This window comes from Muntiacus reevesi, chromosome 1, assembly GCF_963930625.1.
Source record: "Muntiacus reevesi chromosome 1, mMunRee1.1, whole genome shotgun sequence".
In the NCBI taxonomy this organism is placed as follows: domain Eukaryota; kingdom Metazoa; phylum Chordata; class Mammalia; order Artiodactyla; family Cervidae; genus Muntiacus; species Muntiacus reevesi.
The window spans coordinates 36,796,497-36,811,535 of record NC_089249.1 but is presented as its reverse complement, the minus strand read 5'-3'; the positions used below and the strand labels follow the sequence as shown (position 1 = coordinate 36,811,535).

The following is a 15,039-nucleotide window of genomic DNA, read 5'->3' as shown; positions in this document are numbered from 1 at the left end:
ATGACTCACCATGAGCAAGATCATATCAATGAGATGGATTCTCTCCTGTGCAGCCTAATAGTTTGTATTACCCTCCTGGACTCCTGTCTACCACCCTCTTCTGAAGATCTTTCACATGGTCTCATTCACATACATGCTGAATTTTTTTAAAAATGCGCAACATGAGAGTTACGAGTCAAGTTTTATTTGGGGCAAAATGGGGACGGAAACCCAGGAGAAAGCATTTCAGATAGCTCTGAGAACCTGCTCCTAGGAGGCAAGGGGAGGAGCTAGGATATATAGGATTTTTGCAACAAAAGACAGGTAATCATCAGGTGGTACAGTGATAAAAGACATGGGTTCCATCCTTAGGTCTGGATGATCCCCTGGAGGAGGCCATGGCATCTCCAGTATTTTTGCGTGGGAAGTTCCACGGACAGAGGAGCCTGGTGGGCTGCAGTCTATGGGGTCACAAAGAGTTGGGCCTGACTCTGATCACATAGTCATCAGAAACATCAAAAGATTACCATTAATTAGAGAAACCAGATATCCCAAGTTAAGGAAATTAGTACTTTTCTGTGTATGGGAAGATGCAAGAGTCTGGGCTCACTGAAATCATTCCTTTCACATGCACCTCAGTTATCTGGGGCCATTATCTTGTGTTTTCACAGCCTGAGTGCCCCCAGGGCTCCCCACAGAGCCCTGCAGGGATCTCTACAGAGAATGGCTGCAGAGTGTGGCTGCTAGATGGAAGGTATTCTTTTCCTTCCTGAGTTTCCTCAGGACTCGCCAGCTCACATTGGAGGGCTGCAATCGCTGATGACTGTGACATCCTTGTTTACTGATATGATAGGAAATGCTCCATTTCTCAATGTTAACTCCATAACTCAGTGTCGGCAGCATTGCATGTACGCCCAAGTTAACTTCTCAGAAATCAAACCTTACTTATCAGTGATTTGGCTGAAATCAGGCCTCAACCCGCACCTTGAAATGCAGCATTCAGCAGGCTCACCAAGACGGCAGAAGGGGCGCTGCAGTCCAGGAGGTGGACAGATGACTTCGGGGTGGGGTGAGGGGGAACCATACCCTATGTAATGGTAGAAGGTCCAAAATGTTTTTATCTCATGTAACACTTGTTTCAGGACAATAAGGGCTTCAAGCTTATGTATTTACCAACTAGTTTTTACCTTTTCCTTCCCCTATGACATCTAGATTTCCAAATGAACTTAAATTAAAAAAAAAAAAAAAAAAAAAACCTTAATCTTTTAATCTAAAACTGATCTTAGCTATATAATTTAATTACTCTATGATAATTGCCCTTGTTACTATAGTATACAACAAAGAAAGGTAGACTTTTTCATCATCAGGCCAACTATGAACTATGTACTTATGGGTAAGAAATTTATTTTTTTTCAATTGGGGGAATATTGTTTTACAATGTTGTGTTGTTTTCTGCCATACAGCAATACAAATCAGCCATAATTATACATATATCACCTCCCTATTAAGACTCCTTCCCTTCCCTCTACCCTACACTTCTAGGTCATCACAGAGCACCATGCTGGGCTCCCTGTGTTATATAGCAACTTCTCACCAACTATCTATTTTACATATGGTAGCATATATATGTCAATGCTAATTTCTCCATTCGTCTGACTTTATTCTTTCCCCAGAATTTAACTTCTTAAGGCCTTAGCTGTTAAAACAAACAAACAAACTTATGTGATCTTAAATGTAACTTATGTAACTTAAATAACTGCTTTATTATAAATATACTTTGTAAATTAAATCCATGCATTTCTGTTAAATAAATCTTGAATTTTACAAATTGATAAATTAAGCTCTATAATATAATGAAGAAGTGAAGTGAAAGTTGCAGTTATGTCTCTTAGATACCCCATGGACTATACAGTCCTTGGAATTTCTTCAGGCCAGAATATAGACTTGGTAGCCATCCCCTTCTCCAGGGGATCTTCCCAACCCAGTGATCGAACCCAGGTCTCCCACATTGCAGGCAGATTCTTTACCAGCTGAGCCACCAGGGAAGCCCAAGAATACTGGAGTGGGTAGCCTATCCCTTCTCCAGTGGATCTTCCTGACCCAAGAATTGAACCAGGGTCTCCTGCATTGCAGGTGGATTCTTCACCAGCTGAGCTACCAGGTGAATATAACTATATATTTCATCTAAAAGACACATATAAAATAAAGGTAACTGAGCCCTGATGCTGGGAGGGATTGGGGGCAGGAGGAGAAGGGGACCGACAGAGGATGAGGTGGCTGGATGGCATCACTGACTCGATGGACATGAGTTTGAGTAGACTCTGGAAGTTGGTGATGGACAGGGAGGCCTGGTGTGCTGTGGTTCGTGGGGTCGCAAAGAGTCGGACACAACTGAGCGACTGAACTGAACTGAACTGAGCTGAGCCCTAAAGAATGGTAGTTTAAGAAAATTACATAAGCAGGGTTTATTTGGCAAGGTAAACTGTACAGTAATCCACCATTAGATTATACTAATATTAGTCTGTGTATAGAGAAAAGGTTAAGTGTGAAGCAAAATGTATAAGATTCAAGCAACCAAAAAGGCAAACTATATATTTGAAAACACAGTTGTGGTTCATGGTTAATTATTTCATATCTCTAAGAGAATGTTTTAGTTGCACACAAAAGGTAAATTTAATTACCATACAAATGTCTGATATAATAAATCCCGCAGGATCACATGTCTACTAAACAGACTTCCTTCTCTTTCCAAATACATTATTGATCAGCTTGGCCATGGATTTAGATCCACTGTATCTTCTCTTTTCTTTGAGTTTGAGGTTTTTCAGGATGTCCCTGATAATTCTGGTGAACATCATTTCCACCTCCAGAGATTGCTCTGCTGCAGAGAGTTCACAGAACTGGCAGCGGTTCTCCAGGGCCAGTCTGTGCCCTTCCGTCCAGTCAACCTCTCGGACATGACAGAGATCTTGCTTGTTACCCACCAGAAGCACTGCTGACTCCACAGCTCTGAAACACAGATGCACAGTTATTTGGTAAGACTGTTTCAACTCTTTTTTTATATATTAAGTAGATTTATATAAAAAAGAATTATAGATCCCCCCCCCCAAAAAAGGAAAAAAATATTGTGTGCATTATTTGTATCTGTGTGCATTTGTAGTCGTGTGTGTGTATCCTCATTTATTCATAAAAAGGATTTACTACTACTAAATGTAGTAAATGACACAGACCCAACAAAACTCTTAAAGCATAAGATTTGAAGTGGCACAAATCTATTCCTGGAACTATGGCTCTGTTTACTAACAAGACATGAGTGTGACATCATTTTCCATTTTCAGTTCTCTTATATGTTAAAAAAAAAAAAAAAGGTAAAATAGTCCTCATCACCCAGAATGAAGATGTATATAAAAAACCTAGCCCAATGCCAGGCTATAATAAAATAATAATAATAATAAAAGCATCTTTTATTAAAGATGCTTACTAAGCATTATTTTTCATTCTCTTGTCAATTGAAAGAGGACTAGCTACTGCTTCTTTACTAATTAAACAATTTAAATACAGTTTTCTTAAGGAAAAATATTATTCAGTACTCATCACTGTTTGTTCCCTGTTAATATTCATTATAACATACTCTAAAGAAAATTTTACCATCTTGTAACTTTGTACAACTTTTCTGATTTATTTAAGAAATATATTTCTTTGTTAAGGTACCATCTTTGGCAAATATCAATACAATTTCTGTGGCTACAGTACAACATTTCTAAAGCAGAGTTTCATTTGAAGAATACAGTATGGCTACTAGTCCTCAAATGGCAAGAAATAGTGCCAAGACATCTACTATAGGGAAAAATGAGAAAATGAAAAGTCTTCAACACCATCTCAAGAGATACTGTATAGAAACCACCAAAGTATGTTTTATTCACACGATGGTTTGAGCCATCAAGGAAAAAGCATTGCAAGTCTAACACTAGACTCTTGATGATACTAATAGTACCTTTTTATATAGTTCATACACTAATAGTATCTTTTTATGTAGGGCTTCCCTGGTAGCTCAGCTCGTAAAGAATTTGCCTGCCGTGTGGGAGATCCCGGTTTGATTCCCGGGTCAGGAAGATCCACTGGAGAAGGGATAGGCTACTCTGCTCCACTCCAGTATTCTTGGGCTGGTGCCTCAGACAGTAAAGAATCTGCCTGCAAGGCGGGAAACCTAAGTCCGATCCCTGGGTTGGGAAGATCCTCTGGAGAAGGGAATGACTACCCATTCTAGTATTCTGGCTTGGAGAATTTCATGGACAGAGGAGCTTGGCAGGCTACAATCCACGGGGTATCAAAGAGTTGGACACGACGGAGCGACTTTCACACATATAGTAAATAAATGAAATATTTTGAAGGATAAGTCACAAATATCAGATAAAATTTTATAAAACCATGCCATATTTTCTTTCTATCCATAGATAAGAGATTTGGAAATAGACTCTACTTAAAAATTGAAAACTGCAAATATCCAAGAATTATTTGATCAACACATTAAGAAGATTGCCTGAAAATGCCAAATGGAGGGATTTTTTAAATATACATTTTTTAATTCTTCTTGAGTGATTCTTTTGATATGGAAGAATAGCAAAGTAATTTTAATTACTTACCCTTACCAAAATTATGGTGCTTAAACATAAAGTATTTAACACTTGAAACAATTGAGTTCCCTCAAAATCAGTAATATTATAGGAAATCAGAGCTCTGAGGTTTCTTACTAAAATCACATTCTTTTTCCTACCATGTTTCCATCAGTTCTATAATCAGAAAAAAAAGGTCTAGAAATTAAAGGGTTTACCCAAGGTCAATCAGATATAAGCAAGAATTTACATCAAATGACTCCAAGGGAACACGCCTTATCAATTATTATCTGATTATTTCTTGATAATGGGCATTTAAAAGAGATATTAAAATCACAGACATCAATTATCAGGAATGATATTGTGCTGCTTTACTTCCCAGATTAGCATGGTATTAGAGAAGGGCAAATCTGATTAAGAAACAAAGAATCCCTTACACCAGCATTTTGAATAAAAATAACTATTTTAAAAGGAAAGGATAAAACAACTTAAAAAAAAAAAAGAAAACTAAAAATGGGAAATTCATAGGTTTAAACATATATCTACTAATGAAAAAATAGTCCAAGGCATCGTTCTGTTTCCTGCATAATGACTTGTGTCAAGACATTAACAATAGGGCATTGTAGATTGGCTCTCTATTTTAGGAGGTGAAATGGAGAAAAATGTAGTCTCATACTTAGAATTTGTAATGGTTAGATTATTCAGTCTATTTTGCTTTGATAGACTGAAAAACCCAATGACTAGGAATTGAATGCCAAATGTAATATATCTGGATTTATTTAGTATCCTTAACATTTTTGTGGGAATGAAAAAGAAAGGTGGAAAGGGAACTATCTTGTGTACAAAGGACTATTATTTTGCAAGCGAGTGTCATGTTAACAATAGAAGCTGTCTTGTAAAACAGTCATTTATTCGGGGCAAGTAACTGTTGATGTCATTCAGGATATAAAGTATTCTCATCTTATTCCTTTTACTACATGTGTAACTCCTGTGGAATGGAAGGTGGCTTGTTCAGGGCTGTTAAATTTTGTAATTGGAAGTCTGTATTAAACTCTTCCTAATGATGCTTACAGCTCTATGATGATTTACTAAAAAGAAAGTAGAGAGGAATGAAAAATACCTCACCTTTTACAATGACTTGTCTGTGGCTCCCGAATTCTGTAGATTAATGCTTTTGCAAATGCAAAGGAAGACCTGTCACTGATGTCATACACAATAACAAACCCGTCTGCCCAATGCAGCTCACTTGTGAGGGAAAATTTTGCTTTCTGTGGCTGAAAATAAATCAAGCACATTGAAAGTGGTAGGATTGGATCCCTGTATTTTACACCACAGACAGTTAATTAATGGAGACCCATTTTACCTGGAAGAGAATTCAGTAAGGCAAATACTGGTATTTTCTAAAATGTAGTTTCTTTGTATCACTCTTTTTCTTTTATCAAAAGTGATCAAAATTTTAAAAAAAGAACTATAATAAAGTTATATCTATTTCATTTGATAATTTTTTCTCTAAAAAAAACTTCTCTTTTTCTGAAAATTTGATAAGCCCTAATAATTGCCTTTTACATCAATATCCACACACATTTTGAAAGGAGACAGTATCTTCTATATTAGTGAACAGAATATGTATTGATTTTTTGGTACCAGATTTAAATCAGTAAAGCAACAATAGTGATTAAGGTTTAGCAAAAAGGATTTGAAGGATGTTTGCCATACCCAACAAAATATATCCCATAGAGGTGTTCTGAAATCTTGAACAACTGGCCACCCTTCTCTTACTTATATAATTATATTTAAACTTTTTGTGTTTGAATAAAGGGGTTTGTACTCAAAATCCTTCTTACTTTGGTTTAACCGACAGTGGTTTAGTTATCAACAAATGCAGCTTAGCAAACATATAAACTGAATTGATAAGCCATTAAACTATTAGCATTTGACAGCTACATTGTAACCTGATAAAAATATATTATGAAAGCATAATAGTATTGCTATTTTAAAGATATCTGTGACATGATAATTTTGTCATAACTTTACAGAGAAGCTAGATAATATAACACTAAAATAATTTCTTAAATTTTTAATATTTAAAATTGAGAAGTAACTTCAATATTAAGGCTAGCAACTGCATACTTAGCCTTATCCTATCTTCTTCAAATCATGATTGAAAACATAAAAGTATTTTGTTTTACTTACCTGAGAACAAGGGTCATATATTTCTAGATTCAACTGCTTCCCTTCCAAAAACAAATGCTTGTGATAGATAGATTCTGCAAAATATTCATATACTCATTATCAGTATGGAAATACTCCAGAATTTTAAAACATGGATTTATATTTGGATCAGCCAAATATAAATACAGCCCTATAAATTCAGGCAGTCATATTTTAGTTTTAGTGGCTTTTCCTTATTGATAGTGGTCAAGAAAACTATGTATTTGCTATAGTTGCTTATATATATATTTCTTAAAAATGAACTTCACCACTATACCTATTCACTGACAAGGTTTTGTGACTATATATTAGTCTGTTCATTACTATAGCCTCTAGAAGAGTATCTGCCACATGACAGGTGTTCAATAAATATTTCTTGAATGAATGAAAGACTTCATTTCTGTAACTGTCCCTCCAGTGTTTTCATACAAGACCTACTTCTCTCCAGAACTGCATACTGACACAGTTGCAAACTGATACATGACCCAATCTGGCAAACACTCCATAATCCATGGTAGAAAGATGTAGCTGACATTTGGGAAAGCCGGCTTCAGGGAGTTAGGGATGACATTTATTTTATATAATTCAATTAATTAATTAATTTTTGGCTGTGCTGGGTCTTCGCTGCTGTGGGAGCTTTTCTCTAGTTGCAGTGCATGGGCTTTCCGTTGCAGTGGTTTCTCTTGCTGGGAAGCACAGGCTTTAGGATGCTCAGACTTCAGTAATTGCAGCGTGTGGCCTCAGTAGTTGTGGCTCTCAGGCTCCAGAGCACAGGTTCAACAGTTGTGACATATGGACTTAGTCATTTGCAGCATGTGCGATCTTCCTGGACCAGGGACTGAACCTGTGTCTCGTGCATCGGCAGGCAGATACTTTACCACTGAGCCACCAGGGAAACTCAGGGGTAAATTCTGAGATCCTTCTAGGCTATGCGGAATGAAATTTGTTACTGTTTCATTAAATCTTAAAATATGTTTTCAGACAGTTTATTCTAAACTGTATAAGCTTACTACCGTGAGCTATCAGCGGTAAAGAATCTGCCTGCAATGCAGGAGACGCGGACGCAGGTTTGATCCCTGGGTGGGGAAGATCCCCTGGAGGAGGAAACAGCAGCACACTCCACTATTCTTTCCTGGAGAATCCCATGGACAGAGGAACCTGGTGGGCTACAATCCATGGGTTGCAAAGAGTCAGACACGACTGGGAGATTAAACAACAGCAACAACCGTGAGCTATGTAATTTCCTCCTGAGACATTTTAAAATACCTGCTCTCAATACTCAAAAACTGCCAGTAGGGGTCACCAGCTCTTAACATTTTAGAATTTAATTATTTCCCCCTGGAGCCTTCACTTACACATAGGGTCATTTTTTGGCTAATTAATCTTCTTGCTGTGGACCTTTAACTCACTTGATTGTCTTTATAAATGACTCCAGGTCTTATTTTTCAACAGAGGTGTCATCGCCAGAAATATGCATACTTCATTCGCTTATATAACTATGTTGTATTAAAGATTAAGGTGACATTTAATTTTGTTGTTGCTGTTAATCGTTCTTTGTAAGTGTGTACTGTTTTATAGTTTTGGAACACTTTCTCATGCCTCACTGTTAGTTTGTGTGTTATCTGGCCCTTTATGACTGAGGTTGTTGACCTGAGAAATGCAACAATAAGAATTTCTCTTTCGATATATTTTTTCTTTCTATAATCAGTTTTCAAGAGCTTGCCCTAAAACACTCACAGTGTCATATGAACCAAAATACTATGTTGGCTACATGCAGGTGACAACACAATTCAATACTTCAAGGTTGTTTTCTAAAATACTCTGTTAATGCTACCTCTTAAATGAATGCTAAAGATTTCTGTTGTTGTTTATTTCTCAGGAAAAACACTTGCAATCTGAACTTCTTACTCTAAGTATTACTGAATGAAAAAATAATAATTTCCCTTTCTCCCAATTCTATTTCTTAAAATCTTCATTCCTGTTAAAAAAAAAAAACAAACCCTTCCCCACCATGCTTTTAATCAGGTAAGATATTAGTAGCATTATATAGATTAATTGTTGAGCCAAAAATATATTCAAACTTCTGGCAAAATTCCCCACTTTTTATTAATTCTCCACTGTGGCATTTCCCATATGTCATGCTAATTTTAATAAAAATAACAAAATTATAGTAGAGTTAGTGAAATGATCCTAAGATTATATCAAGGTGCCCTGGCACCTGTTTTAGAATTTCTCTGAAACTTACATAAGCAACCTACATAATTATGATATGATCTTTAACCAAAGCATAATTTTCCTGTTATTTTCACATGGTCTTGTGAAAATAAGCATTTATTAAATAAATGCCTTAAATAAAAATAAGGATTTATTTTGTTGTTCCTTGTGCTTTTATAATTAATTTGTATTTATCTCTCAGCAGATGTTGCTTTAATTTTAAAATTGCTTCACAGTTTAACAAAACCCCCACACTCACATGCTCTGCAATGGTTGGTGCAGATGGGTGGGTCCCAGGTTCAAGGTTTTTCTAGTTCTAGACTGAAACCAGCTGGATTTCTAATGTACCTCAGTTAACATAAAACTGGATAAATTTTATCATGAAAGAATATTTAATTAAAATACTTATTTGGGCTTTTAAAATCAGAGTCCATGAATTAAACAAGTTGCTTAAAAGTGCAAAAATGGAAGATTCTGTGAAAATGCTTCTCTGATGTTAATATGAAGAAGAAAATGGAACCCACTCCACTATTCTTGCCTTGAAAATGCCATAGACAGAGAAGCCTGGTGACCTACATACAGTCCATGGGGTCACAAACAGTCAGATACGTCTTAGCAAATGAGCACACATGCACTGATGTTAATTGGTGATGCTGAAGTTTTAAAGTGAAAAAGTCTAAAGTAGCGACTTACCAAAATTAGAAGCATATTCTCCAATGAAGCGCTTGGTAAGAAATCTTACTATAAGGGCTGCAAAACAAAACAAGTTGAATTTAAGGTCTTACCAGTTTTAAGGCACAGATAACAACTTAGCTTTCCTGGTGACTCAGGCAGTAATGAATCCGCCTGCAATGCGGGAGACCTGGGTTCAATCCCTGGGTTGGGAAGATCCCCTGGAGGAGGAAATGGCAACTCACTCCAGTATTCTTGCCTGGAGAATCCCATGGACAGAGAAGCCTGGCAGGCTACATTCCATGGGGTCGCAAAGAGTCAGACAGGACTGAGCGACTAGGCACAGCACACATGCGCGTAAGGTTTTCTCTCATGGCTTAAAAATTACCAAGTATTAACGAAGACCTTGAAGTTTTACTAAATTCTGGTCTAAATAATAATCAGTAAGATTAGCATCGTAAAACCGTAAAAATTAGGAGGCTAGAAAGAAAGTGATCTTACTATGCTGCCCACTCAATTCACTGTGTAATTCAGTAAGGCAAACACACATAAGAAAACTCAGTTTTGCAACAGATTTCTTATTAAATCTGAGATGCAAGAGCTATGATATCTTTTTATTTCATCAAATTAATTGTGGCTCCAAGGTGCCACATGTTTATAATAGTGGCCAGGACAGTATCACACCTTTGCGATTGTTTAAGGAAACAGAGACTTCAAAATCCAAGAAACAGAGGATCGCCCTCTAGTGTTGGTTTATCTTACTGCAGCCTCTGGGTCTGGCCAGTCAGGATTCACTAGGCTGGGTGCCTCTGTTGGCAGCATCCTCACCACCATCACGTAACAAAAACAAACGCGTAGCTTCCAAGGTCATGGACCGTGTCGCTCAGTTCCCAGGCATTTAGAAAGCCCTGTCCCCTTCTCCCTTCAAAGTGTTTTGTCTTTCTTTTTCCTCCTCTGTAACGTGGTGTATGTATACCTATGGCTGATTCATTTTGATATTTGGCAGAAAACAATATTCTGTAAAGCAATTAACCTTCAATTAAAAATAAATAAATTTTTAAAAGTTAAAAAATAATCCACAGGGCTTCACACATTTCTCTCCACATTCAGTCTCAGGGCAGAAGAATCTTTTCAAGACCACTGCTTGGCCACTGAGGCTTCTCAGGGGTGCTAGCGGCAAAGAACGTGTCTGCCCAGGCAGGTAGACACAAAAGCTGTGGGTTCAACCCCTGGGTCAGGAAGATCCCCTGGAGGAGGGCATGGCAACCCACTCCAGTGTTCTTGCCTGGAGAATCCCATGGACAGAGGAGCCTGGGGGCTACAGTCCTAGGGTCGCAGAGAGTCTGACACGACTGAAGCGACTTAGCACATATGCATGCGGGTGTGGGGGCAGGCGTGACCCAGTGAGAAGTGCGTGGGGTCATGATGGAGGGATTTCCTGTTGGTCCTACTTATTTTAAACATCAGTAGAACAAGATACAAATTAATACGTCAAGCAGTTATATTCTTCAACCTATATATACATTTTATAATTACAGAGTTAATTGCATTACTTGCTTATAAAATGAAAACTCCTACTGAGAAATCATATAGTTATATCAAGTCTATAAATGTATGTTTTATATATATATATATATATATATATATAATGTCAATATATTTCCCACTCTTTATGTACTCTACACCAGAAAGAAAAAAAAAAAGTTACCAGATTTCCCTGTTCCTTCACCTCCCAAAACAGTAAGCTTCACATCATTCATCTTGCTTTCCTCCTCTTTCTTGGTCTGTCTTGTCTTCTGGAGTTATCCTGAGTTGAGCCAAGCATGTGTTTTCCAACATCCTTTTTATTATTGCTACTTTAATTCCCCTAAGGCCAACTCCACCCCATACTCCTATGATCCAATAATAACTTTAAAAATATTTTCAATTAGTTTTGAACATGTCTCTTGAAAAAAAATAAGTGGACTTACTATTTAGATGCACAAAGATGTATTTAGCCAGTAGTTAAGAGCTTAACAGAAGCTTAGCTCCTCATATTCAACTTTCATGTACCTAAAATATCTCCCTCCTCCTAGAACCTAAAAACTGATCTTTCTTCATTAGGAAAGTCTTTAGAGGATGGGTAAACGTTCCTGTAAATCTCCTATAACTGGATTAGTTTTGCTTTTTTCTATTCATAGCTGAGGCTACATTTTCTTGGATTTCTCCTGTGAAAGACAAGATGAGATGTGCCTGTGTGCTAAGTTGATTCACTTGTATCTGGCTCTTTTAGACCCTATGGGCTGGAGCCCGCCAGGCTCCTCTGTCCATGGGAATTTCCAGGCAAGAATACTGGAGTGGGTTGCCATGCCCTCCTCCACGGGCTCTTCCCGACCCAGGGATCAAGCTCACATATCTTATATCTCTTGCATTGGCAGGCAGGTTCTTTACTACTAGTGCCACCTGGAAAGCCCTTATATAATACTTTATAATTAGGAAAAACAAAGTTTAAAAAAAGAACATTTGGAAGTGTTGTTCTGACATAATCACTCCTGCTATGAAATAAAAGGGTAAATCTGATATGCACAGTTACCACTTTGTTACCTTTTTTTTTTGGTCAATGGTCCCTGCTACTCCAAGAACTCAAATTATTAATATTTCCTTCCTTTCTTTCTCCTCATTTGTATATGTATAAATTTGAGAGTTGAGAAAAGACTGCAACAACAAAAAGAGAATGATTCAAACTTTGTGGACTACATTTTAAGACCCAGGTAAAGAAGTTTCATTTCTAGGCTGGATCTATTGCAAAAATACATGCTTCTTAAAAATGCATTTATTTAATAAACATTGATTAATTGCCACTCTTTGCTAAATAGGTCAACAATTAAATTATTTAATAATAAATTTTCTGCCCTGTTGGAGTCTACAATCGACTAAGAGAAAAATGGAAACACAATTCTAATAAATATTATCATTGCTAAAATGGAGCTTTGATGAAGAGCTGGAGAATGTAAATCAGTAGATAGAAAAGTCTTCAAAAAGTAGGTAAAGTTTGAAACAGGAACAGGACCTGTGGAGAGGAAAGAAAAAGAAATTGGAGATCAGGGAGATGCGTCTATTCCAAAAGAAGAAAAGGCAAGGTAGAATATGACAGTTTGTGGGATCAACAAGGTAACAGATGAATAACTTAGATTTTTTCCTTTTATTACAAATTATAAAATCTTTTAAAAATAAACCCTGTTCTCTCTTTAATCCATGCCACTGTATTAAACATAACAAGAATGATTTTTTAAATGATGTTTACCAGCTGATTTACTATACTTCAGAATTAAATGGTTTTCCTCTTTTGTGAGAAATCCTAGTCTTCCTAAGAAATTTCTGATTGATGTCTTTAGAAAGTTTAATATCTAATGATAGGAAGGAACAACTTAAATTCATAACAAGCATGACACTGAAAATAACATATGGAGGGTTGTTACCAGCATTTTTTCATTGTAGCCTGTTCTTCCCTATGTCCACTGGATCCCAAAGTATATTTAGTTAAGAAAGCAGTATGGGATTGAATAGAGTGAAATTATAAACCTGAGCAAAGAGAATATAAGTCAGTCAGTCAGTTCAGTCGTTCAGTCGTGTCTGACTCTGCAACACCATGTACTGCCACACGCCAGGCCTCCCTGTCCATCACCAACTCCCAGAGTCCACCCAAACCCATGTCCGTCGAGTTAGTGATGCCATCCAACCATCTCATCCTTTGTTGTCCCCTTCTCCTCCTGCCCTCAATCTTTCCCAGCATCAGGGTCTTTTCAAATGAGTCAGCTCTTCACATCAGGTGGCCAAAGTATTGGAGTTTCAGCTTCAGCATCAGTCCTTCCAATGAACACTCAGGACTGATCTCCTTTAGGATGGACTGGTTGGATCTCCTTGCAGTCCAAGGGACTCTCAAAGAGAATATAATCATGTACAAACTTTTCTAAGAAACAGAATGTATATACATATATATGTGTGCATGTATATATATATATACATATATATATATATAATTTCAGCATCACATAAAGTTTGCTAAAAATAAAATATTCTGAAAGACAGATTATTATACTACCTAGAATGTTCTCAAACCTCCCTAAAGAAACATCCATTCCCAACCAAACAAAAAGCATTGATTACTTTATTCATTTATTTAATGAACATAAATTTATTAATGGTCTACTGTGTGCTTGGCACTATTCTCAGTACTAAAAATCTATCAATGAACAGAGTACTGACAGATTCTGGTCATAAGAGATGGACATTTAGCACTCAAATAAGCAATTAATTACATATCCGGTATTCATGAATGTTGGTGTATTTTTGTTTAGTTTTTTTTCTCTAAAGTCAGGTTAACCAGCCCTTCTCAGCTAATCTCATTTCTCTGTAGTTTCTGTTAAGAGTAGATGCATAATTTCCATCAAAAGCTCCAAATTCACAATAATGGAATAACAACAAATATCCGAGGAGAGACAGTGTCTTTGTTCTACATTATCCTGTTCCAGATCTTGAAAAGATGAAAGAGTTCCCAACTCATTTCTGTGTCTTGTTGCTGTGTGTACTCAGTTGTGTCCGACTCTTTGTGACCCCTTGGACTGCAGCCCTCCAGGCTCCTCTGTCCATGAGATTTTCCAGGCAAGAATACAGGAGCGGGTTGCCATTTTCTCCTCCAGGGGAATCTCTCCAACCCAGTGACTGAACCTGCATCTCTCACATCTCCTGCATTGCAGGAATATTCTTTACTTGCTGAACCACCAGGGAAGTCCATTTCTGTGTCTATCATAACCTAAACCAGACATAAATAGTATACACAGACACACAAAGGACAAAGAAATAGCCAGTGTCATTTATGAATGCAGATCCCAGGTCCTAAGTGTAAGAGCAAATCAAATCCAGAAATCTATTTAAAGAGCCAAGCATCATGAGCTAGTAGAATATATTCTAAAAATGTCAAATTGGGTGAACACTAGGACATTTGGTAGATTATTTTAATACATTACAAAGATAAAAGAGAAAAACTACATTGTAACATGCTTTATAAAGCATTTCATGAAATTTAACAGTTACTTTAAAAAAAATGACTTTTATAATCTAAAAATAGGAGATTTCTTAACGTGATAAAGGTGATAATTTTTTAAAATCCAAATATAAAAAAATGCCTATATAATTATTGCTCCTAATTTTCCTCTAAAAAGAAGATACTGTCTGTTACTCGTTAGTATAGAACCAGTAGTCCTATTAAACACAATGAGGAAATAGCACATATGAGAAAGAGGAGACAAAATGATTTTTATCTACAAATGATAGCTTTCTATAGTTTTATTATCGACATTATTAGCATGCA

General features: G+C 36.8%; 1 protein-coding gene across 1 annotated transcript; it reads right to left on the bottom strand.

Moving 5' to 3' along the window:
- Nucleotides 1-1,683: 1,683 nt before the first annotated feature.
- On the bottom strand, nt 1,684-11,519 carry RERGL (RERG like). Its single transcript, XM_065940735.1, has 5 exons — nt 11,398-11,519; nt 9,711-9,767; nt 6,786-6,859; nt 5,718-5,866; nt 1,684-2,988 (listed from the first exon to the last, which is right to left on the bottom strand). The coding sequence occupies exons 1-5, from the start codon at nt 11,447-11,449 to the stop codon at nt 2,706-2,708; spliced, it is 615 nt and encodes a 204-aa protein (XP_065796807.1). The 5' UTR covers nt 11,450-11,519; the 3' UTR covers nt 1,684-2,705.
- Nucleotides 11,520-15,039: the final 3,520 nt, after the last annotated feature.

Excerpts from the sequence above, each read along its gene's own strand:
- RERGL (XM_065940735.1), bottom strand. The coding sequence starts at position 11,449 with ATGAATGATGTGAAGCTTACTGTTTTGGGAGGTGAAGGAACAGGGAAA. Across the intron at positions 5,867-6,785 it reads TATATGACCCTTGTTCTCAG|CCACAGAAAGCAAAATTTTC; the intron begins GTAAGTAAAACA and ends ATTTATTTTCAG. Across the intron at positions 2,989-5,717 it reads CAGACAAGTCATTGTAAAAG|AGCTGTGGAGTCAGCAGTGC; the intron begins GTGAGGTATTTT and ends TCTGTGTTTCAG.